Raw genomic sequence first — 23,474 nt, forward strand, 5'->3', positions numbered from 1 at the left:
GTTGTTTTCTATGTTTTACTGATAGAAATCAAGGAGTGAGTTGTTTTCTATGTTTTACTGATAGAAATCAAGGAGTGAGTTGCTTTCTATGTTTTATTGATAGAATTCAAGTGTGAGTTGTTTTCTATGTTTCGTTTTAAAAGGAAACAAGGTGTGAATTGCTTTCTTTTATTTCGATTTGGAAGGAAATTAAAGTGTGAGTTATTCTCCTTTATTTCGTGTTTTTAAGGAATCAAAGCGTGAGTTGTTTTCCTTACCTTGGCGTGAGTTGTGCATGTGTGTTTTGAGTTACTTATACGGGTTTGTTGTGTGGCAACCCGGTACACTATTCAAAAGGTGTATGGGTTAATCCTGCAGGTCAGGGAAATCGTGGCTGAAGCTAAGGTGGCGCTTTTGCAGCTTTACGGTAGGAAGCCATCTTTGTGACTTTACCGTTGATAAGGACTTCCGTTGTATAGTTACTCTGAGCTGCATTTACGTTTTATTTTGTTGTTGACAATTTAATTCGTAAGCATTGTAATATATAACTCTATGGAGCGAGTGTATATTAACTTTGAGGGTTCAGGGCATCAGTATGTACTTGGTTTAAAGGGAAAAAGATTCCAGGTATTTTGTATTGATGACTGAACGTTCACGCATGTATAATTATGGGATTATATATATCGATTTTCTTGTGTGTAAAATCAGGGGCGTGACAGAAATGAGAAAGAAATGGAAGAAATGAAGTTTTCCCAGTTCTATCAGGAGAAGGAATCCCAGTTGAAGTAGGAATCCTAATGCAACTAGGAGTGAGCTCGGAAAAATAATGTTCAAAAATGAAGAAATGTCAGAGTCCCAGTTGGATTAGGAAACCTGATGACACTAGGAGTCCTGATGCTGCTAGGAGACATGGTGAGACTAAGAGATGCTGTGTCTTGAAGATGACTCAAGATAGTTCAAGATTATTCTAGATTGAAGAAGAATTTCGGCAATATAAAGATTACTTTCGAATTGGCCCATTTTGGGAGGTTTGGCCCGAAGTTTGAAGCATGTGACTTGCACATGAGTCTCTAAATCTTTCTTGATGTTTTGAAGGAGTCATTGGCCCAATCTAAATGCTTTATGCCGTGAATTACAAAGGGTAATTCAAGAAGATTTCGGCAAATATCTTTATGGGATTATTTTGGATTTTCTTGGGATTTTGTGAGAGAAAATAGAGGAATAAGTATTGATTTATGACTCTACATACATGGAGGCTGAAATTAGGTCTAAATACATGGAAGAATTCAGCAAAAGAAGGTTACTTGCTCTCCAATTCATATACTATTTTCTTATTGGCCGAAGTGATGCAATTCAAGAGAAATTCATGGGAACTCTAGCCCTTGCCGTTCACTATATAGAGGAGGTTTGTAAAGACATTCAATACACCACAAAATTCAGAATCAAATACACAAACACTCCTCTTTCTCTTCCAAGGTTTCGGCAACTTCAAAGAATTCCAAAGTTCAAGGCCGTGAGCATCCATTCCTCCACCTTTTGAAGCTTCTTGCATCCTTGAAGATCAAAAAGTGTAACCATGGAACCCTATTTTCTGTTTTCGGTTTTGAACTATGTAAAATAATTTTGGTTTCTTATGAATTTCGATTTTGGTTTTCTATCTTGGATTTATGTTTTGCGATTTCTTGTGTTGATGAAAGATTGATTTTAGATGTAGTTTTCGAATACTATGAAGCATGTTTTAGGTTTTAGGTTTTCAAATTAAAAAGTTGTGATTTCATGATGTTCTTGCATGATTGTTAATTTCGAGCTTCAATCCCAATTGTTATGTGTTAATTGATCTTTGGATGCATACTTAGGTTTATTAACATGTAATTGAATCCATATTAAGGTGCTAGCGTTCTAAGCTTCAATCCCAATTGTTATGTGTTAATTGATCTTTGGATGCATACTTAGGTTGATGAACATGTAATTGAATCCATATTAAGGTGCTAGCGTTCTGGGCTTTAATAATTTCGGTGGAAAACCTAAAATTACTTAGGTAAATTAACAATGAGTCTTGCATGCTTGATTAGCGTTCTAACTTGTGTTCTTGACTTGAATTGATCAAACTTCTATGATTCTTAATGCGTTAAAAGTGTTTTTGTTAGTGATTAGCTACCACTAGTAATTGCATGATTAATAGGGTTAACTATGGTGCGTTCATCTAGTTAATTTAATTAAGGGAAGTAAAAAGAACTTTGCATGCGTTCATCTTTGTTCTTGATTGATTCTATGCTTGGATATATTTTGATTCGTGATTTGATGTTTGAAACCTTGCCAACGTGTTAGTAGTAGTTAATTCTATCTATTTTCGTTCCATTCATATATCTCTACTTGATTCTTGGTTTTGATGTGTCACATATGTATATAAATACTTAGTTGTTAAATTAAATAAAATCTTAAATCCCCTTCTTATTTTCGTAAATATGTATATATATATTCTTCAATTTGTTTTGCTAATGTTTCATTTTTCAGGAATTAATTAGGCCATAATCCTTGGTTGAGGAAGATCTCTACTTATTCTTACTACATTGATAGTGTTTTAAATTGATACACTAATTTCTGTAGGACAGGCTTGCATCAGCTTCTTCTTCATCCTCCTCCTCCTCTTCTTGTATCTCCTTCTCTTCTTTGGTGGTCATCTCCTCCCACTTGGCAGCCCAATTAGAATTCATTGTAGAATTTGATTAAAATCTCTATGAAAGAAAGTGATTGAAGATGAATTAGTTGAGATGGTGAAGAATGGAACCCAAAACATACATTTTATTGAGTTTTAGAGCTGAAGATAAGATATGCCACATGGATATAAAATCTAGTCAAAATCTCGATATGGAATTACACCTTGACACATGGCACGTAAAATCCTATCTAAAAATTTTGAGAAGATGATATCTGGATAAGAGGACATAAAATCTAATCAAGAATCCGAATAATTGCTTACAAAGTGACACGTGATATGATAAAATCATATCTAAAAAATTAATAAGATTTAATCAGAAAAATAATTATATAAGAGTAGAAATAGTAACATAGTTATAAAATACTACATATTTAAAATACATGATGAAAAACAAAAAAATAACATGACATTTTAAACTTATAGCCCTAAGAATTGGAGATGGTAGAAATTATTGCCTTTATGTAAAAGTAAAATAGGAAATGGAATTGTCTACTCATTTCATTTATAACCCCTTTATATAGGGATAAGATTACAACGGAAATATCAATTACATTTATGATACTAAATGCTGATTGAGCTGTGATTTGTAATTGCTTGATTCTCTCTTCGTCTGTTTCTTTGACGAAGGCACATAATGTGCTTTTCCTTTAACACTCCCCCTTGTGCCAAGTCAAAGACCAAATGGTGCATGAGTTGTTGCCTCACTAAAAACCTTGCCAAGTAACAATAAAAACCCTGTGGGACAAAAATAAAACTTGATCGAAGGAAAAGAGCACAACGCACCTTCTACATTTGAGAATGACATGTGTGTGTTAGACTCCCCCTGACGTCTACACCTCCCCCTGATACTTACATTAATCTAGGGAGCTTGGAAAGTCTTCGCATTCCTATGCTTTTCACATGTTTCTCAAATGTGTCCTTAGGCAATGATTTGGTGAACAAATCTGCCACATTCTCCTTAGACCTTACTTGATTCATTTGAATCTTGAGGAGAGTCTGTTGTTGCTGATTGTAGGACAACTTTGGCGATATGTGTTTTGTGTTATCACCCTTAATATAACCTAGCTTCATCTGTTCGATGTAAGCTGCATTGTGTTCGTAAATGCAAGTAGGCTCTTCAGTGGTAGAACTCAAACCACTAGTCCCTCGAATATGTGCAATGATAGTTCTTAACCATACACACTCAAGAACCGCTTCATGTAGAACAATGATCTCTGAGTGGTTCGAGGAGGTAGCCACAAAGGTTTGCTTAGTTGATTTCCAAGATATCGCTGTGTTCCCATTGGTAAATACATAACCAGTTTGGGAACGATATGTGGGTCAGATACGTATCCAGCATCAGCAAACCCGACCAAAACGTCATTTGGCGTTTTAGTGTAGTGAGTGGCGTTTTCGCCATCAACATTTCCTTTAGGAATTGCAGTTCCATCTGCGGTCCCTCTTGTCTCTCTGCAGGGAAAAAACAGTCCTAAGCCAATGGTTCCTTTTAGGTATCGAAAATGTTCTTGATACCATTCTAGTGACGCTGCGTTGGCGCTTAGCTAAATCTAGCTAACAAGTTCATTGAGAATGCAATGTCTGGTCGAGTAAATTGGACTAAGTACAATAATGCGCCTATTGCACTTAGATAGGGAATTTCAGCTCCCAATACTTGTTCGTCATCTTCCTTTGGACGAAATGGATCTTTCCTTGCATCCAAACTTCGACCGATCATGGGAGTGCTAGCAGGATGTGCTTTGTCCATGTTATATCACCTGACTTTTGGACATATGCAGACTGGTGGATTAACATTCCACAAACTCGGTGTTCTAGTTCACGACCTAGATAGAATCGAGTTTTCCCAAGATCCTTCATCTCAAATTCAGATTTCAAGTAGCTCGCAGTTTCTCTTATTTCATCAAGAGTACCAGTTATGACATATACTACTACAATTTGCAAATCCGGAACTTGTTTTCTTTATGAATACGCAGGGGCATAATTCATCGTTCTTATATCCCTTCCCAATCAAGTAGTCACTTAGACGGGTATACCACATCCGTCTGGATTGTTTCAATCCATAAAGTGAGCGTTTCAACTTAATTGCAAACGCACTCTGTGGTTTAGAGTCACTTGACTTGGGTAATGTAAGGCCATCAGGCACTTTCTTATATATCTCTGAATCTAGATCCCCATAGAGATATGCAGTAACCACATCTATGAGCTGCATTTCCAGTCCTTTGGAAACTACTGAGCTAACTAAGTAGCGGAACGTTATAACGTCTATTTTGGGAGAGAATGTCTCCTCGTAGTCAATTCCAGGGCGTTTGTGAGAAACCTTGCTCCACAAGGCGAGCCTTGTACTTGAGGACTTCATTCTTCTCATTACGCTTTCTGACAAAGACTCATTTATGTCCTACATGCTTTACACTTGGTGGGGTTAGCACTACCAGACCAAATACCTGTCTCTTTGTCAGAGAATCTAATTCTACCTGGATTGATTCATTCCATTTAGGCCAATCTGCTCTTTGTTGACATTTTTCAACAGAGCGTGGTTCGATATCATCATGCTCTATGATTTCTTGAGCAACAGTATATATCATCAATGTGTATGGAAGATCTTTCTATCAACTCATACGTACTCTCGTAATCCTTTGAGATTTCTTTGTTCTCTGGAATCATTTCAAACATCGGAGCGTCCTCCAGTATTGATTCATGGACATAACTATAATCAGAGACAATCTCATGAGAGGGATTCTATACATTAATGATTGGTTTGTGCCTTACTCACCCTCTTCTTCCTTGGGTGAGTGTCAATCGAACCAAGTGACCTCCCCCTCTTCCTTGGGGAGCCACGGCCTCAACCACACCTCCACTAAGTGCGGTTGTAGTGCCTCTATCTGCGGCATCGTGCCCCTTGTTGGGGACTTCTAACCTTGCAAGCGCATTTGCAGCTGGTATATGTGATCTCGTCACTTTTACGATATCAGTAAACGCATCAGGCATCGAATCTGCTACGTTCTAAAGATCGATTATTCTTTTCACTTCACTTTCACTTTATGAAGTGCGGGGATCATGATGAGACAGAGTGGGGACAAACCACGACAATTCCTGTCGTTCCCTTGGAAAATCCTTTTTCCTATCTCCCCCTAACGACGGGATGACTGTCTCATCAAAGTGACAATCCGTAAATTTAGCGGTAGAGAGATCGCCTGTCAAGGTTTCCAAATAGCGTATAATTGTTGGGGATTCGTATCCAACATAAATACTTAATCGTCTCTGAGGACCCATTTTGGTGCGCTGTGGGGGCGCAATAGGCACATATACTGCTCAACCAAATATGCGTGAGTGTGAAGTGTCAGGCTCATATCCAGTTACCAACTGGTACGCAGAAAATGGTTGGCTAGCTATGGGTCTTAAATGAATAAGTAAAGCTGCGTGCAATATTGCATAACCCCATGCAGATATAGGCAGGTTGGTGCGCATAAGCAATGCCCTAGTCACCATCTGTAGCCTTTTGATGGTGGCTTCTGCGAAACCATTTTGTGTATGCACGTGGGGTACAGGATTCTCTACATCGATCCAAATAGATATGCAATAATCATCAAATGCTTTTGATGTAAACTCTCCAGCATTATCAAGCCTTATAGACTTGATAGGGTGATCGGGGTGGTGAGCCCGTAAACGTATAATCTGTGCTAGGAGTATTGCAGCATTTCTTGTGGACAATAAAACGACATGTGACCAGATTGTCGAAGCATCCACCAGAACCATAAAATACTTGAATGGTCCGCATTCTGGATGGATAGGTCCACAGACATCTCTTTTTATCCTTTGTAAGAATGGAATGTTTTGTTTTGTAGCTTTAGCATAGGAAGGTCTCGATCCTGTTTTTGCTAAAGAGCAGGCTTTGCAAAATGAGTGATGTGCCTTTGAAATAGTCAATGAGGCATAATGGGAGGGAGGTAGTGCTTCTAGTACTTCAGAAGGCAATGACTGCATTTGAGCAATACTAGAACCAACACCTTGCAGTGTGGCGGATTTTTCTCCAATTTTCACTCGAAAGAAGGGATGTCCGTGTGAGTTCTTTTAAAAATACGGATCATCATGTCATGACCTCAGTGCCATAGGCGGTCATGCAAAAGCCTGTATGAGTCAGGGTCCCACATTTCATTGTTGGTGACAATATAGGATTCAATGATCCAAATCGTAGTGAGGTACAGTCCACTAGATTGACTCATAAGTTTCTCTAAAATGTGTTCCTTCCACATTCATTAGAGTTAATGTCAAGGTATTCAGTTCCATTCTCACGATGTGTTGTTACCTGATAACCATTGGCACAAATATCTTTGAAACTTAACAAGGTTCGATTAGCTCTTGGTGCATATAGAGCGTCTGTGACTTGAAATGTTGCGCCATTAGGCAGCAAAAATTTGGCAGTTCCTCGCCATTTTATTAGTTTTGATAATCCAATCATCGTAGTCACAGAGGAATTGTAGGCTATTAGTTCAATGAATAATTGCCTATTTCTTAATATTGTGTGGGTAGTCCCACTATCATCTTAGCACTCAAGTTCTCCTCCATTCATTCCTACAAATAAATGGGAGGTATTTAGAAAATATAACTCATATTCTTTAGAGTATTTCTATTTGCGTAGAATGGTATTCTTTTCATTCTAATAATTTTTTTCTAGATGTATTGCTTTACATCTTTATAGTGCTATGTCGAACCATGTAAATATGTGTATAGAAAATAAATTTGAATAAATTCAGTGCTTCAGAATAAAATTTGAAATTTATTAATAAGCCAACGATAATCAAATCAAGGTCTTGTTCAGAAATCTTATTCATCAATCCATGATTGAAAATAAACTTTAAGACCAAACAATAGTCTAATTAAAAATGAGGCATTATGCCTTCACAACTGTCTTTGGAAAATAAAATGAATAAAGCAGATCAGTCAAGATTGAGAGCATCCATTGACTTAGCAAGTTCCTCTTTGCCATTGGAGTCTGCAACTGTAAGGTTGACGTCTAGGTCATGACCTCTTTCTTCCATATAGTGAGCCACTTGTTCTTTAGACTCTCTATACCTCTTGTAATTGGCTGCTACTCTGTTGTTTGCTTGGCAGTTCTTGTACCAATGCCCAATGAATCCACACCTATATCATGGTTCATTGTCAACTCTTTCCTTTGGCATCTTGTTTCCATGATCCCCATATCCCTTTCCACGTCGTGCATTGTTGCCACGTGGGTAGGGATCAGCACGTCTAAACCCCCTTACATTGGAGTTATTTCCACTTTTCATTTTTCCATAATTAGCCTCGGGAATTTTCTTTGTCCCAGTGGGCCTGGTATTGTTATTCAAGAGAATCTTATTTTGTCTCTTAGCCACTTGCAGTAGGCTTATCAACTCATTGAAGGTTGTGATTCTTTTGTTGTCATAATCCAACTGATACTGGTTCGCTAGTATAAAAGCTGAATTAGGAAAGGTGGTAAGAGTCTTGTAGATCATATTATCTTCTGTGATTTCCCTTCCACAGAAATTGAGACGTGCATTTAAGCGCAACATGTCCTTGTTGAAGTCATTGACCTTTTTATAGTCAAGCAAGCGGATTCCATTCCACTGAACAGCCAGTCCTGGGAGCAAAGTATCGTGAATGTTTCCAAAACGTCCTTTAAGGGCATCCCACAGTGCTTTGGGTGTCTTCAACTGAAGGTACTCCCAGTGTAGGCTAGGATCAATATGTCGCCTCAGAAAAATTAAGGCATCTGCTTTCACCTTATTAGATAGTTCATCATCTTTGGGATCAGTAATGGTGGCAGTGTAGTCTTTTGCCACAAAGGTAGTTTCCGTATCGGAAACCCAACGATGGTACTCAAGTCCTTCTGAGTCCAAGATGTCAAACTCAGGTCGAGTTGGATCAGCCATCTACATAAAACAAGAGAGAAGATATAAATTACGCAGTCATAAAGACATCCACGTAAATTATTTTCCAAAAATATGAATTAGATTTCAAGACCAAGATTCGTAATGGTCACACATTTTTTTTCGATGCTATGTGAAAATACTTTATCACAGTAAGTGTGTGTATAATGCGCATGAATTTTCATTATCATGGCCAAACGGTATTGATATGTTGCATTAAAAATAATCATAGCACATTTAAATATAGCATATAAAAATAAACTACATGGCATGCTCAAATTTCACAAATATACGACAAATTATACTACACATAATAATAGCAATAATATAGCATGCGTAAAATAAAATATAAACCATACGTAGACATGATTTATATAAGCGTAAATAAAATAAAAACATGCTCAAAATTTCATAAATAATATATAACAATATATATATATATATATATATATATATGGCATGCTCAAAAATCAAATATATAATCACGGCTTAAAGATAATTATATAAAGCATAAATGACAAAGCATGCGTAAAATAATTAATATAATCTAACTAAGCATGCTCGAAAAATTTATAATAAAAGCATAAACAAAAAAATATATAGCATGCTCAAGAAAATAAATAATGAGAATTTACCATAGTATGAAATTAAATAAAGTAAAGAGAACATACTTGGTTTCGAAAAATAAAACAATCCTAGCACACGCGCGTGTTGATGCAGGCGTGTGTAGCGATGTTTTTGAGCTTCAGAAAATTGGACCGCTTCCTCTTTTTTCTAGCAGTGGGCCACAGGCCTTGTTGTTTTTTTTTTTTCTTTTTTTTTTCTTGGCCTGCAGTGTTTTTTCTTTTTTTCTTTTTCTGTGAGCCTCAGGGCCTGTTCTTTTTTTTTTTTTTCTGAGCCTGTTCTTTTATGGGCCTGTTCTTTTTTTCTTTGGGCTGGTCCTTTTCTTCGGGCCGGATCACCCCTTTTGTCAGTTTTTTTTTTTTTTTTTTTCTTCTTCTTCTCGTCATCTCCTTCTGGTTTTCTGGTTTCTCTTTTTTTATTTTATTTCGGCAGGGCTGCTGCGTCGGGGCGTTGCAGCAGGGGCTGGGCTGTGCTGCTCCGGCGCGGTGTACAGAGGATCGATCTAGAACGGCAGCCGGGCGCTGGTGGGCAGCTTCAGACGCGGGGTGGGCTGCCGGGAGGATGAGGCCGTCTGTGATGGGGTTGCTGCTGCAAGGATCGCAGTGGCTGGAGGCTGAAGACTGCAGCGGTGGGGGCTGGAGGCTGTAGCGCGGCCTGGAGGGCTGGGATCGAGTGGAGGCGCTGCTTGCTGGGTTGAGCTGGAGGCCCGTGTGGGCTGTCCGGGACGAAGGACAAGGCTGGTTTGGATACGATCTGGCCGGTTGTGGGTTTCGCGGCGGAGAGGGAAATTTTTTATTTTTTTATTTTTTAGGTTGCCGGCACAAAAGAAGAAAAGGTTTTTTTTTTTTTCAAAACTAGGGTTTTTTCTTTGGCTATTGGCTCTGAGCGTGCTGATAACGTGTAAAAGTAAAATAGGAAATGGAATTGTCTACTCATTTCATTCATAACCCCTTTATATAGGGATAAGATTACAACGGAAATATCAATTACATTTATGATACTAAATGCTAATTGAGCTGTGATTTGTAATTGCTTGATTCTCTCTTCATCTGTTTCTTTAACGAAGGCACATAATGTGCTTTTCCTTTAACACTTTACTATTTATATGAATAGTAATTATCAGGGGTTAAAATTTAGCCCGGGGGGCTATTTTAGCCTCCCCACAGCTGGAGATGGCCTTGGAGTCTCGTGTTTTTCAAAATCTGTATTTGCTTCGTTTGTTTTTGGTGCTAAATATAACCGGTAGTTGAAGAATGTACTTAGTAGTGATTCCTATATTTCGTGCTCCATTGCAGGAGGTGTTTTCTTATCTTTCGTGGTCCATGTCGATTCGCCGTAAGTTATGAATTAAATTGGACCTCCACTTATGTATATATATAAAAAACAGTAAAAAAAAAATAAAAGAAGGGAGCCAAATGGAAATGGTCCAGAGCACAATGCGTCTTGCTACATGTTTGACATGCATGAAGGTCGAGAACAAGACAGCTGTCTTGGTTGCAAACTGCCCCAGAGAGACCCTTCTAGTGGTACTAGTGGTAGTGGTACAATTCAGCCAAACCAACGTTATTACAAAAATGCAAAACCTTCTTCTCTCTTCTTGGCTACCTTGTAATTCTAGGCGGGGCCCCCTGTATCAAATGCATGTGATGCCGATTACAGAGAGAGTGAGTCAGTGAGAGATCTGGGAGAGTGATTTTGGCCGTTACCGTAACTGCAATTTTACACGGTGAAGTTACAACTTTACCCTTGGGTAGTCGTCACGCTTTCGAATTGGAAACGCAGAAAATGGCATTTACGTGATAACCCCCAATCAAATGAGGCCAAACCCGTCATCAGAATTAATCCAAATAAACCACGTGTTTCTTTTGACGCAGAGTCGCTCTCCTTCAAAACCCGACCCGCCCGCCCGCTCGTCTCTCTCTGTGTCTTCTTCAGTCTTCAGTGAGTGAAGAAGAAGAAGAAGAAGAAGCATGGACGAGAATTCAGCACTGATCGAATCGATTCTGAGAGAGGAAGACGAGGCGGAGGCAGACAAATATGTAAAGAAGATGAGCAGCACTGCGCCAGTCCAAAACGGCGACGCTTACACCTGGCAAACTGTTTCTTATCACAAGCGAAACCGACGACTTTCTCAGCCAATTCCGCCTGATTCTGTCGGCGATCCCTCCAACGGCGACGTCTTCCGCTCGATCGAGCTGCATTCCGAGGACCGCCGGAGGAGAATTCGACAGGCTCAAACGGATTCCCTTCCCGCTGTCCGATCCGAGCCGCATTCCGACGACGATAGCGATGCCGAGGTCGCCGCTGCCGCGGAAAATGGCGAGCCGAAGAAGGCCAAAGTGAAGAAGCCGAAGAAGCCGAAGCTGACTGTGGCCGAGGCGGCTTCCAAGATCGACGCGGCTCATCTCGGTGCTTTTCTCGCCGAGATAACGGTGAGATTGCTAATATAATCGCTTGCTGCTTTTGTTTGTTTGCTTTGCTTTGTGAAATTTGGGATTCTATTTCGTTCCAAGGCTTTAATGGAAAATGAAGATGATTTTGTTTCTGATTCATGAATCAATAGGAGGTGTATCAATCCCAACAAGACATACTGCTCTTGCGTCTGGCTGATTATTTCGGTCGAGAATTTGCGTCCGTCACTGCCGCTCAGTTTCCCTGGTTGAAGATATTCAAGGAATCCACTGTCTCAAAGATGGTTGACGTGAGTGTTTTTCCTTGCTCATATATATGTGTGCGATTACACTTGGCAATTTTTGTGCTGGGAAAAGGAAAACATAAAAGGCTCTGTAGGATCAAAATTTTGGAGAATTGAACAACTGAATAGGGGGAGCCTTTGATCGTATTTGTTTATCTGTTTATCCTGTGTGTTAAATGTTGTGCGAGTATTATTCAGCAACTTATCCTTTTTAAGTATTTGAATTGGGTAATTATGTTGCACAGGGTCTCCTAGTTTCTAATGATTATATTATTTGCCAAACCAGATCCCTCTTTCTCATATATCTGAAAATGTTTATAAGACATCAGCTGACTGGATCGGCCAGCGCTCCACTGAAGCCCTTGGGTCCTTCGTGTTGTGGTCACTAGATTGCATTCTTGCTGACCTTGAAAGTCATCAGGGAGCAGCAAAGGGATCCAAAAAGGTGGTCCAGCAACCTTCAAAATGTCAGGTAACTTTTGGTTGTAGCATGTATCAGATTATCATTTAAGGTCTCAGATGCTATTACTTATATTTATTTTTTAATATAAAAATCTCCAGTAGTGTTTTCCTGGTCAGTAATTGATCAGTAAAGACTTGGTTTATCACCCATGAAATCCAGATCCCGGGGTGGAAACAATTCAACTCGAACTTGTAATATTCTTTTCCATCCTAGGCTGTCTATACAGATTTCTGTGCCTGGTATGATATAACGGATTGAGTTTCTGGGAAATTGTAGAAGGTAGATAAACTACGTATTAAGGAACTGTTTGAGCCATTGATTTCATCATGATTGGGGGCACATTTTGGAAATTGCGTAGAATAAGACATAAATAATAAAAATAATATCCCTGCAAATGCTTCTGCACTGAATAGGAAATGGAGATGGAAAATTAATCCATCAAGTTGTGTTATAGAACTGCCATTCAAACCATGTCAGAAAGGGTTTATTATCTTGAAATTTGATTAGGAGAAGTGTCATCAGATGCAGCTCATGGAAGTTGAGCATCCGTTGAGATCTGAGAATAATCCATCAAGGCCTAGTTTGATTCATTCTCATTAGCTAAGTAAAACAGATGTTAAGGTGAGAGTGAGACTATCAGGGAATTTTTTTTTTTTTTTTGTTTTCTTTATTTCCCTTTCCTTTCTAGATTTCACCAGTTGAAAGTTAAGAGTCTTCAGAGCAGCTTTTGAAATATGAATGACATGCAATATATGTATTGAGTTCAAGGCTACTGATTGACTCAGTGTTTTTTGGTGGTTTGTTCATATAAGCCTTCCTGCTACTTGTATGTGATTCCAATCTTTTCTTACTTTCCCCTGCCCTCTCTCTTGCCTCCACTAATTAGTGTGTGTTTGTGTGTTTTTTTTTTTAATTTAATTTAATTTTTATCATTGAAGATGAAATTTTATATGTTTGATATAGTTCTTGCTTTCCTGTTTATCTTTTTAATGTCAACTCACTTTTCACTATGGAAATTATGAGGTCTGAAATTGGAATTTCTAGTTTAAATACCAATAGTAGACAAAAAGGACTTTCAAATAAGATTGAAAAGGTACGACTGTACCTTTATGCTTTTGTTTTTCATTTAAACCTGGTAAACTTCTATGTGCTATAACAGTTGAGATTATCTACTCTTTAACTCATTCAGTTATTACTTTAAAACTTGGAACTGCAGGTTGCTATATTCGCGGTTTTAGCAATGGTGTTGCAAAAAAAACCTGATGTATTGTTTAGTCTGTTTCCTGTGATGAGGGAAAGTTCGAAATATCAAGGCCAAGATAAGCTTCCGCTCATAGTGTGGTTGATTACGCAGGTAATGCTTTTCTGATTTTAACTAATGTTTCTAATTCCCCACCCCCACCCCACCCCCCCTCCCCTTATATATGAAATTTTTAACAATTATGGTTTATATAGGCCTCTCAAGGAGATCTGGTTGTTGGGTTGTACACATGGGTACATCTTCTCCTGCCAATATTGAGTAGCAAGTCAGGTTGTAATCCACAGTCTAGAGACTTGATTTTGCAGTCAGTGGAAAGGTAGGAGCAGAACACCCACTTAAATTGGAATAGCTTCTATTGTTTCATCTTGCACGCATATATGTTTGGCTTAGTTGTCATGGAGACCTATGTTCTCTTTATTTATTTATTTATTTCTTCTACAATAATTGGTTTTCTTTCTCTACCAGAATTTTATCATCTCCGAAAGCTCGGCCTATTCTATTAAATGGTGCTGTTAGGAAAGGGGAGCACATAGTGCCACCATCAGCCCTTGATCTCTTGATGAGAGTTTCTTTTCCTTCACCTTCAGCGCGAGTTAAGGTGTGCATCTTTCAGGATCATTTGCAGAGATTTCCTTATCATGCAAGTCAAACATAACCTCTCCTCTCTCTCTTTCCCAACCTAATATCTTATATGTGAAACATTTTCCTTTGCTAAGGCAACTGAGAGATTTGAAGCTGTCTATCCAACCTTGAAAGAGATTGCCCTTGCTGGATCCCCAGGAAGCAAAACAGTGAGGCAGGTTGCACAGAAGTCACTGAATTATTCAGTTAAAGCTGTTAAAGAAGGTATTACCAATAGCAAAGAAACTATTTTAAATTTATTAGAATGATACAAGTAAAAATAGTTCTGTTCATGGAACTTGTTGTATGGACTTTGCAGGCATCCCCGATCTCTCTAAGGAGGCAACCGCTATATTTATCTGGTGTTTGACACAAAGTCCCGAATGTTACAAGCAATGGGTATGCATGTTGATTTGCTTGTTTGTTTTTATTTTAGCTTTGGGTTATTATCACAAATGGTACCTGAACTATACCTCAATCTTATCGATGGTACCTGAACTTCAATTTTGATCCTACAACCAGTACCCGAACTTTTCGATTTCATTTTAAATGGTACCTAGAGCCACCTCCGGTCACTATTCCGACTAAAAACGGCATGCAAGGCAATCATAGTAATGATTTTTGATGATTTCAAGGGTTGCAATCATATATAGTGATGATTTTTGGTAATAGACTTGCCTTGAACTTGTTTTTTTTTTTTTTTTTTTTTTTAGATTTGGTTTTTTTGGCCGGAATAGTGACCGAAGTTGGCCTTAGGTACCATTTAAAATGAAATCGAAAAGTTCGGGACAAGTATAATAACCCTTTAGCTTTTGTTTTTTGTTTTTTTAATCTTCTTTCCATTGTACTTGTTCACTTGTTTTTTTATTTTTGGTAAATGTTCACATGTTCATTGAAAGTATACTACTATATTTAAATCTCATGTGCTCAATTCTATGATATATAAAACAGGACATGCTTTATCTGGACAATCTTGATGCAAGTGTTATTGTGCTGAAAAAGTTATCTGACGAGTGGAAGGATCTCTCCGTTAAACATGCCTCTCTTGACCCCTTGAGGGAAACCTTGAAGAGTTTCAGGGAGAAGGTAATCATATACTCCACGTATTTTCTTTTTGCAGAGTGTGTAGGTTATGAAATTTCAAGTGGAATCATGAATCTGAATTACTCTAGACTCTAGAGTAGCCTTTAACTATTAACTGTAATACTATAAAACTTATTAGAAAGAATTACTAACAAATTACTTTCTTCGTGTAGAATGAAAAAGCATTGGCAAAAGGAGATGATTTGGTGCGCCATTCGTTGTTGAAGGATGCAGATAAATATTGCAAGCTGATTTTAGGACAGTCATCTCAAGGCCGTGGATGCATGAAAAGCATGGTTCTGGTGTCTGTTGCCCTTGCTATGGTTGCTGCTATCATGTCCCAAAATATACAACCCGAAGAGCTCAAGAAACTTGCAGCCATGTTTAACTTCCCCCTGACTCTAAATGGAGGAATTCAGCAGCACTGACAGCATACACTCTCAACGGCATAGCTTGGTTAAGAAAGAGGGATCAATAACAGTATAGGCAGAGGATGAGTTCTTAATATCCCGTCTTCGTGTTGGTCCCAGTGTAACTAGAACTAGAAGAAGCAGCAGCAGCAACCCAGCTCTGGGATGCTATTTTACAGGGTGTTGATGTATCTTATTTCCAGTATCAATCTGTTGTTCAGTTACTTTTTCTTTGAATTGAGGACTTTTGTGGCTTGTGTTTCTGGTCTTGTGGATGAGTTTGTGTCAGTGTAATAGTCCCTGTGGGTTTGAGGTATGGTCAGTTCACCAGGGGATCCTCCCAACGGCGTTCTCGTTCGCCGGCAAAAATCTGCTCATGCAAAATCAAAAAGAGATAGAAATGAATGATGCAATAAGTGGCTCTGGAGTTTTCTTTATTATTATATTCATTATTATTCTAGTTTGAGAATTAACCAGACTATTTTTACTGTAGCGAGCAATAAAACCACATATCTCCAAATGGCGACATGAATAGCCAATGTTTACGACGTATTTGACGTTTCACTTTATAAATTTTGGTTCCTCAAAGTTCACAAAATATCATAATAACCTCAACTGAAGATTAGTACTTGGCGCCGTTAGCTCTGTTATGTAAGTTGCCAACTAGCAATTTTTGAAGGGTATTTTTGTCATTTTATATCTTAATCCTCACTAATCCCAGCCATGTCTCCACTTCGTCGATTAATACCACCAGCAAGCTCTCTCCTCCTCTTCCTCCACCACTACTAGACATAGAAGACGACGATGAGAAAGAAGCATTCAAGTACAATGAACCGAAAAAGAAGTTAGAGCTGCCCAAAGTCGAGTTCTGCCAAGAGGATAAGATTTTTGTGGGGAATTTACCCAACTGGGTCAAAAATAACAAGGTCTCCGAGTTTTTCCGGCAATCCCATCTTCTCATCTTCTTCCTCCTCAAACCCATCAACGCCTCGCCTTCAATCCCAGCCAATTTGAGTCCAAGTCTCCAATGCCGAACCACCGCCGCCATAGCACTCAACACCCCTAATTCTGCTTTGCCACCCATGTCAAGAAGTAGCAATAGGTCATGGTCAGCCTAGTTTGCAAAGCCACCTAGAAGGAACTACCTCTGGTTGTTTTCTGGAATAAATCAAGACAACGGTGAAGAATGTCCATGGACAACGTTGATCGGTTGTTCGAGTGCTTCAAGTGCAGCATCACACCTCCACGTAAGAGCTCTAACTCATATTCTTCAAATTCGTAGAATTAGGGATTTGAAATTTGAAGACTTGGATTGGGAATTTCATACTAATGATAAAGATTTATTACTAAGTTTTTTTTTTTAAAAAAAAACCCTCAACGCACCGCACCCTTACATATATAAGTGAGAATCGAACCCATGACCTTTACAATGTTGGAATTATAACTTATCAACAGGTCACAACTCATCGACAGATTTATTACTAAGCTTATTATCTGCGTAATTGGGTTCATTGCTGATTTGGGTTTGGCTTTGATTCTTGGTTTTTTCAAAATGTTACAATCTTTTCTTGTGTTTCAGAATCTGCTCTGAGAGAGAGAAAGAGTATCAAAAGAAAATTGAGTCAGAGGAGTAAGGCCCAAGAAGTCGCTTCTCTACTGTCGCCGGAGCAAATAAAGAAAATTGCATCAGACTTGCAACTTTTTGCAGAAAAAGTATATACACTTATTTTGTTTTATTTCATGGTTTAATAGTTTTTCAATTTCAGATAGTAATTGAGGTTTCTGTAGTTGAAATTAAAACGAATTGTGAACCCTAGGTCACCAAAACGACCAAGGTTTAGAGAAAACGTGGATATAGAAAAAAAAAAAAAGTAATGAAGACATCGCATGACAAAAATATCCTTAAAAATATGCCAGCTGGCAGACTCTGTAACGGAGCTAGGTACTAATTTTCAATCAAGGTCAGAGCCTCAAGTAGCATTCTGATATTTTTTGAACTTGAGTACCAAAATATATAAGATGAGAAATGTGAGGTATCGTGTGGATTATTTTTTCTTATTATTCTTCTCTTTGCTCAGAGAGAGAGAGAGGCAAATGCATTTCTAATCATCATTGAAAATTGTATTTCCAATCATTGAAATCTAAATAAGGTTTTCCATTTCGTCTGTGGGAGAAGGGTGCTTCCTTTTCAGGTTTCGTAGCAGGGTAGATGTGTTGATGTCATAATTTGGTTCGACAAAGACTTTTAACTGTTCAACCCATTCTACGTAGGACGCGTTGAAATGTCAAAGAGTCCACGTAAGACCCTGACATTTCAACACTTAAACCCTTCATTGAGAAAGAAAAGATAATCCTAAGATGAAAATAACCATGACTAGTGAGATGCCTCACTTTGGTACTCCAAGTCTTCAACCTTGGATCTCCACCTCTTAGGTCTTGGACAGTCACCACGTGATTGATTCACCACCTTGGATGGCAAGGAAAAAGCATATCACGACCTCATTACTAGAAAAGCATAGTCCAAAGGAATCAAGAGCCTCAAACCCCAAGACCAATAGTTCGACCCCCAAGCTTAAAAGCCTCGACCTCTAAGAATCATGGTCACGAGCTCCAAGGCTAAATCCTGTACTATCAACTCACTCTCAGACAAAGTCATTGCAATGGGACATAGTTAGCGGAAATCAAGGGCCAACTCTCACTTACTAGGCCAGGTGTCATGCTCTAATGATAGGTATGGTCCGTGGGCATGGCCCAAGAGTGACGTGAAAGGAAGAGACCACATAGTTGTGATACCTGTCACCAACTCTGTCAGATGGAGTGTCAAGAAGTAGAAATTATGGGGCTGACACCCTCATTTTTGGGAAGAACCCATACCGTCCCTTTCCACCTCAACTACTCCTTCTCCTATAAATATCAGTCCTTCACAAGCAGAAGGGGAGGGATAAAAAACTCTCTCTTCTCTTCCAAAGCTATGCTAAAATGCATAATCTCTTCTCCCTCTTTCTCTATTGACATGTCAACTTCATTCTTATGTCAAAATGCTTAAGCATCATTCTTTCTTCTCCAATCTCCATAAATGTTCAAACACACTTATCTAACTTAGGCATCAGAGTGTATTTGGCCGGCCTTAGGCTGGTCCTCTGATTACCTTCCATCTATTCACATTTGCAGGTCTTTTCCATGGAGCTCCGCCAACTCGAGGAGTTGGATGCCCAACGTCAGGTGGAGGATATTGTACGCCCGAGCCAGACTGGATGTTTAAGAAGAGGTTGATATACGCCCAAGCCACAGATTGGATGCCCAATGTCAAGCGGAGGAATCCCGAGACGTCAAGTGAAGGGAGCCTGAGACCAGACTATCAGTTTCACCGAACAAAGAAGCTTGGACGCCCAACATCAAGCAAAGGAAGCCCAGGGCAAGACCATTAGCTTCACCCAACAAAGGAGCGTGGAGGCCCAACATCAGGCGAAGGAAGCCCAAGGCCAAACTATCTATTTCACCTAACAAGGGAGCTTGGAAGCCCAACATCAGGTAAAAGAAGCCCGAGGCCATACATTCATTCACAAGAGGTGGACGACCAAGATTAGGCACAGGACCACCAGGGCATACCGTCAGTCACAAGTAGATGACCAAAGCTACTCATGTAGTCAAACTAATCGAAGGAAAAGATAGGCCCACTTGAAGAAAACAACCCCACCACTTTACACTTGGATTTCAACGGATCTTCAGTTGACTCGTTGATGACGAAATTGGCACCAACAAATGGCACTGTTTGTGGGAACCTTGGATGCTTAGTGCGTGTTCACTAGTTCAGTTAAGAAGCAAGCGTAGTATGCCAGAAAGACCTTCGATGTCTAGAGTCTTACCTACGACTACAAATGAAAGATGAAACAATGACAAATTGGGCAAGAGTGGACATCCACCTATGAGGAGGAGCACAAGGTCGAGCATACCATGCTTGCAAGGAATAGAGGAGAAGTCCACCAATCCTTACCACTACAAACCTCGGCTTCCACCTACTACACCAACCGGAGGCTGGACACTCAATGTTCATATCTACAAATCTTTGTCCATATGTCTCCATTTGATGGAAGATAGCCCACTCTTGAACATGATGTTATCATATGTGTACTCCCCCGACATGCCATTGACGAGGACACCGAGGGTGACCATCGTCGCAACGACAGACACGTTGACGATCTGGAAAACACGAAGCAACCATCACTACCCAACTATCGCCACGCAAGGCTGACGAACACACTTGATCCTCATATCACCCCTGCTAATCATTACTATCACTGGATGGTGACGAGCTAATTATCATCATTGGAACACCATCACTAGAATTCAAGCCAGGAACTGATATCAGACAAAGTCTGTAGATTTGATGAATGATGTAGTCAAGAGATTCAAACAAAGACAACGCACGAATCAAAAATCTACTAAAAGCCCTCGGAAAGGAATTTCAGTGCTAATCTCGTAATTCATAAATAAATCTCAATAAATCAAAACTCAATAAACCATAAAACTCAATAATTCAAATCATAAATTAAATCTTAATTGGATAAAAATAATAATAATACTGCATGCTCAATTTATGTAAAATAAATGTCCACTCACAGTACTATTTAGGAGACCATGCAACTGGTTTCTTACATCGAGCAGTAACTCGGCACGTCGCTTTGTACACAATTATAATTTGTGAATAACAATTTGGAAATTAAATACGATTCCACATCAAATCCTCATAAATCAACATTTCTATTTCTTCTCCGATTTAACCAAAACACCATCATTAACACCAATTCTTTAATTCAAAGTTTCTAGGGCAGAATTGAGAGAAATCCAACTGTGGAATTCTCATAAATCAATAACCAACTATTGAACTTCAGAAATTTCGATCGATACCAAAACTCTTCCGATTCCCATCAAACTCATATCTGTAAATTCGTAACAACAAGTACTATCCAACAAACCAAAACAACTCACCAGGAATGGCCCGACGTGCCGCCACAGGCTGCTGCGCTTGGGCCCCACGCGCCGCCGGTCAACCACCATATCTGGCTACCAAATTTTACCAGCATCATCAACTCAACATTCTAAGCATCTTTCATAACTCTGGCCAAACTCAATTTCAAGTCTAGAGGGTCGAAATTACATCAAATCCGTACGGGGTTTCTCGCCGTGGATCCGCTTTAATCCTGCCAAATCGTTGATACCCACTGTCATGGATCGAACCAGCATCGAGGAGTAGGTGATGGATCGGCCTGAAATGGCTGGAAAATGAGAAAATGCCGACTGAACCCCTCGAGTTCACCTCCTTGCTGCACCTCCCACGGCCCAAATCACGCCACCCAACTACCACTATCATAAAGAGGATGAAGAGAAGAGTTCATAGCCACAGACAGGGCCTCAATCGATCACCGGACGAGGGAGAAACCGCCGGCCAAAGCTGACGGGGTTGGGGAGAGAGAAACGGAGAGGGGAGAGAGAGAGTGGTAGACTGATCTGCCACAGTAAATTTTCTAATATATTAATTTAGCATGAACAGTAATTTTACCTTTTAGCTTATAACTTTCACATACGAACTCTGATTTTTACGTACAATATATGCACGCGTTCGGTTTAACGTTCTCTACGATTTTCATGAAGAAAATTTCCTCAAATTTTGACCCGAACAAAAAGTCAACTTTTAGGGCCCCTAAAAGGTCGAAACGGAGTCGAAAATAAAAATAACTCTCGTTTACCGTCCGAAAGACTAGTAAACTGGTAAATTTGGGCTCGGACGTTACAGGTATGTAATGGCCTTCTTGACATGCGCTATTATCAATGGAATTACCATTGTTTCAAAAAATGTTTCAAGATTATAATCATACAAAAACTCAGTTATGGAAAGCAAGTTCTTCTCTATTAATGATAGTATAGATCATGTCTAGTATGCCTTTAATTCTTCTATTTATGTACTTGTGGTTGTGTAATATATGTGATCATTCAGAACTAGGTCACAACTATTTCCACCAAGGGAAGGCCTAAGAGAGCAATATAGCGCGGGGATACAGGATACAGAGGAATTATAAATGGATGAAGTATATGTTGGTTTTTTGTTTTTTTTTTGACAAAGGAAGTATATGTTGTTCGACAAGGACCAGTGAAAGGGACAGAAGTGATGTAGATGGTGGGTAGACTCTAAAATTCTAGCTAGAATTGGCAAAGAGAGAAATTATAGATTTTTTTCACACTAGAAATTTTCATACCTGTGAAACTAAAAATCACACAACCGTTTTACTTTTTTTTTTTTATGACAGAAAAAAAACCCCTCCAGCTGATCCAACTGGGACACTGGGGACACCGAAAGGGGTAAACAAAAGAACCAGACAGAAGGATTATTACAAAAATGAGCTGCCAAAACTAACCGATCTGCTACAAAATTGGTCTGATGATATATGTGTCGGAAAAGAACCGATTGAAAGTGAGCAGTCAAGGACTTAATGTCATCAATCAGAGTCCGAATCCTCCAATAAATCTGGCATCTGCCTTGAATATAGTCAATTAGGAGCTTGGAATCCCCTTCCATTATTACATGATATGTGCAAAAGCAATCGCCAATTTAAACCCTGAAAATGTCGAGCGTTAGTATAGGATAAGCAGGGATAGTTCTAAACCGGGGATTGAGGGTGCTAACATGTGAGACAAATTTAAAGAGAAGAATATACATATCATACGAAAATTACTAGAACATATACAAGTTAAGTTAGAATTAAATTAGAAATCCATATATAACACAAACACATATTACTATTCATGAAAACACTATTCATGAAATTAAAACATATTTCCAGATTATTAACTTAATTATTTACGATAACATGCAACCTAGAAACCTAAAACCAATTTTATTTATTTACACATATACAAGAACAAGAAAACATAAAGATAGGGGGTTTTGAAGATCAAACTATAAAAATTTCAGAAAACAATAAAAGAATAAAATCGTTTCTATACAAAGGTGGGAAAAGAAGAATTTTCGAAGAACAACTTATCAAGAACCAATCAAGCTCAACGTTTTCATGCATCCCTCAATCTTTCTTTTAATTACCATGGAAAGCTATCAACCAAGACACAAAGATCAAAGCAACCATTGTCCCTTTTAACTTTCTTTCTTAAGTCAAATCGAAAGAGCAAAGCACCAAATCAATTTTATTTTGAAAAGTTCAATATCACACACTCAAAGCAACTGCGTTGAAAAATCCCTTTTTCAAATCATTAAGTTCAAGAAAGAATCAATAGACATGCGAATCCAAGCATGTCAAAACTCATCAACACATGCATAACCTGATTTCGACTCTAAGCAAGCCTTTACTACTTATTCGAATTAGGGTTTACAAAGCATAAAACCTAATTACTAACAAGTTACATGCAAGTCTTCCTATGTTCCGGACCACAAGAACGTTCCATGTAATGAAGCACAAAATCAGATCAACAATCCATATATTCGGCAATTAATCAAGACAAAGGACACATAAACACATCAATCATTGAATAGAACATCAAAATTATACTTGAAAACAGATTTGCATACTCAAAAGATTCGGTTTAAACATAGAAAATCCATTCAACAATTTCACAAAACCGTGAGTTATATGTATGATAAAGCGTATATGAATAACCCTTAGTCACGTCCCAAGGTCCAAAGCAGCTCCTTAGCACAGCAACAAG

The 23,474-nt window shown here is 38.8% G+C and overlaps 1 protein-coding gene across 1 annotated transcript; it reads left to right on the plus strand.

Annotated features, from left to right (window-relative positions):
- Positions 1-11,106: 11,106 nt before the first annotated feature.
- Positions 11,107-16,201, plus strand: LOC112193548. The gene is made up of 10 exons (XM_024333733.2): positions 11,107-11,657; positions 11,789-11,926; positions 12,207-12,392; positions 13,600-13,737; positions 13,839-13,960; positions 14,110-14,242; positions 14,361-14,490; positions 14,585-14,664; positions 15,217-15,351; positions 15,522-16,201. Exons 1-10 carry the CDS (start codon positions 11,196-11,198, stop codon positions 15,774-15,776), a joined length of 1,779 nt encoding a protein of 592 aa, XP_024189501.1. The 5' UTR covers positions 11,107-11,195; the 3' UTR covers positions 15,777-16,201.
- The last annotated feature ends 7,273 nt before the right edge of the window (positions 16,202-23,474 follow it).

Source organism: Rosa chinensis, chromosome 3 (genome assembly GCF_002994745.2).
Source record: "Rosa chinensis cultivar Old Blush chromosome 3, RchiOBHm-V2, whole genome shotgun sequence".
In the NCBI taxonomy this organism is placed as follows: Eukaryota; Viridiplantae; Streptophyta; class Magnoliopsida; order Rosales; family Rosaceae; genus Rosa; species Rosa chinensis.

Excerpts from the sequence above, each read along its gene's own strand:
- LOC112193548 (XM_024333733.2), top strand. The coding sequence starts at position 11,196 with ATGGACGAGAATTCAGCACTGATCGAATCGATTCTGAGAGAGGAAGAC. Across the intron at positions 14,243-14,360 it reads CACCTTCAGCGCGAGTTAAG|GCAACTGAGAGATTTGAAGC; the intron begins GTGTGCATCTTT and ends TCCTTTGCTAAG. Across the intron at positions 14,491-14,584 it reads AGTTAAAGCTGTTAAAGAAG|GCATCCCCGATCTCTCTAAG; the intron begins GTATTACCAATA and ends TGGACTTTGCAG.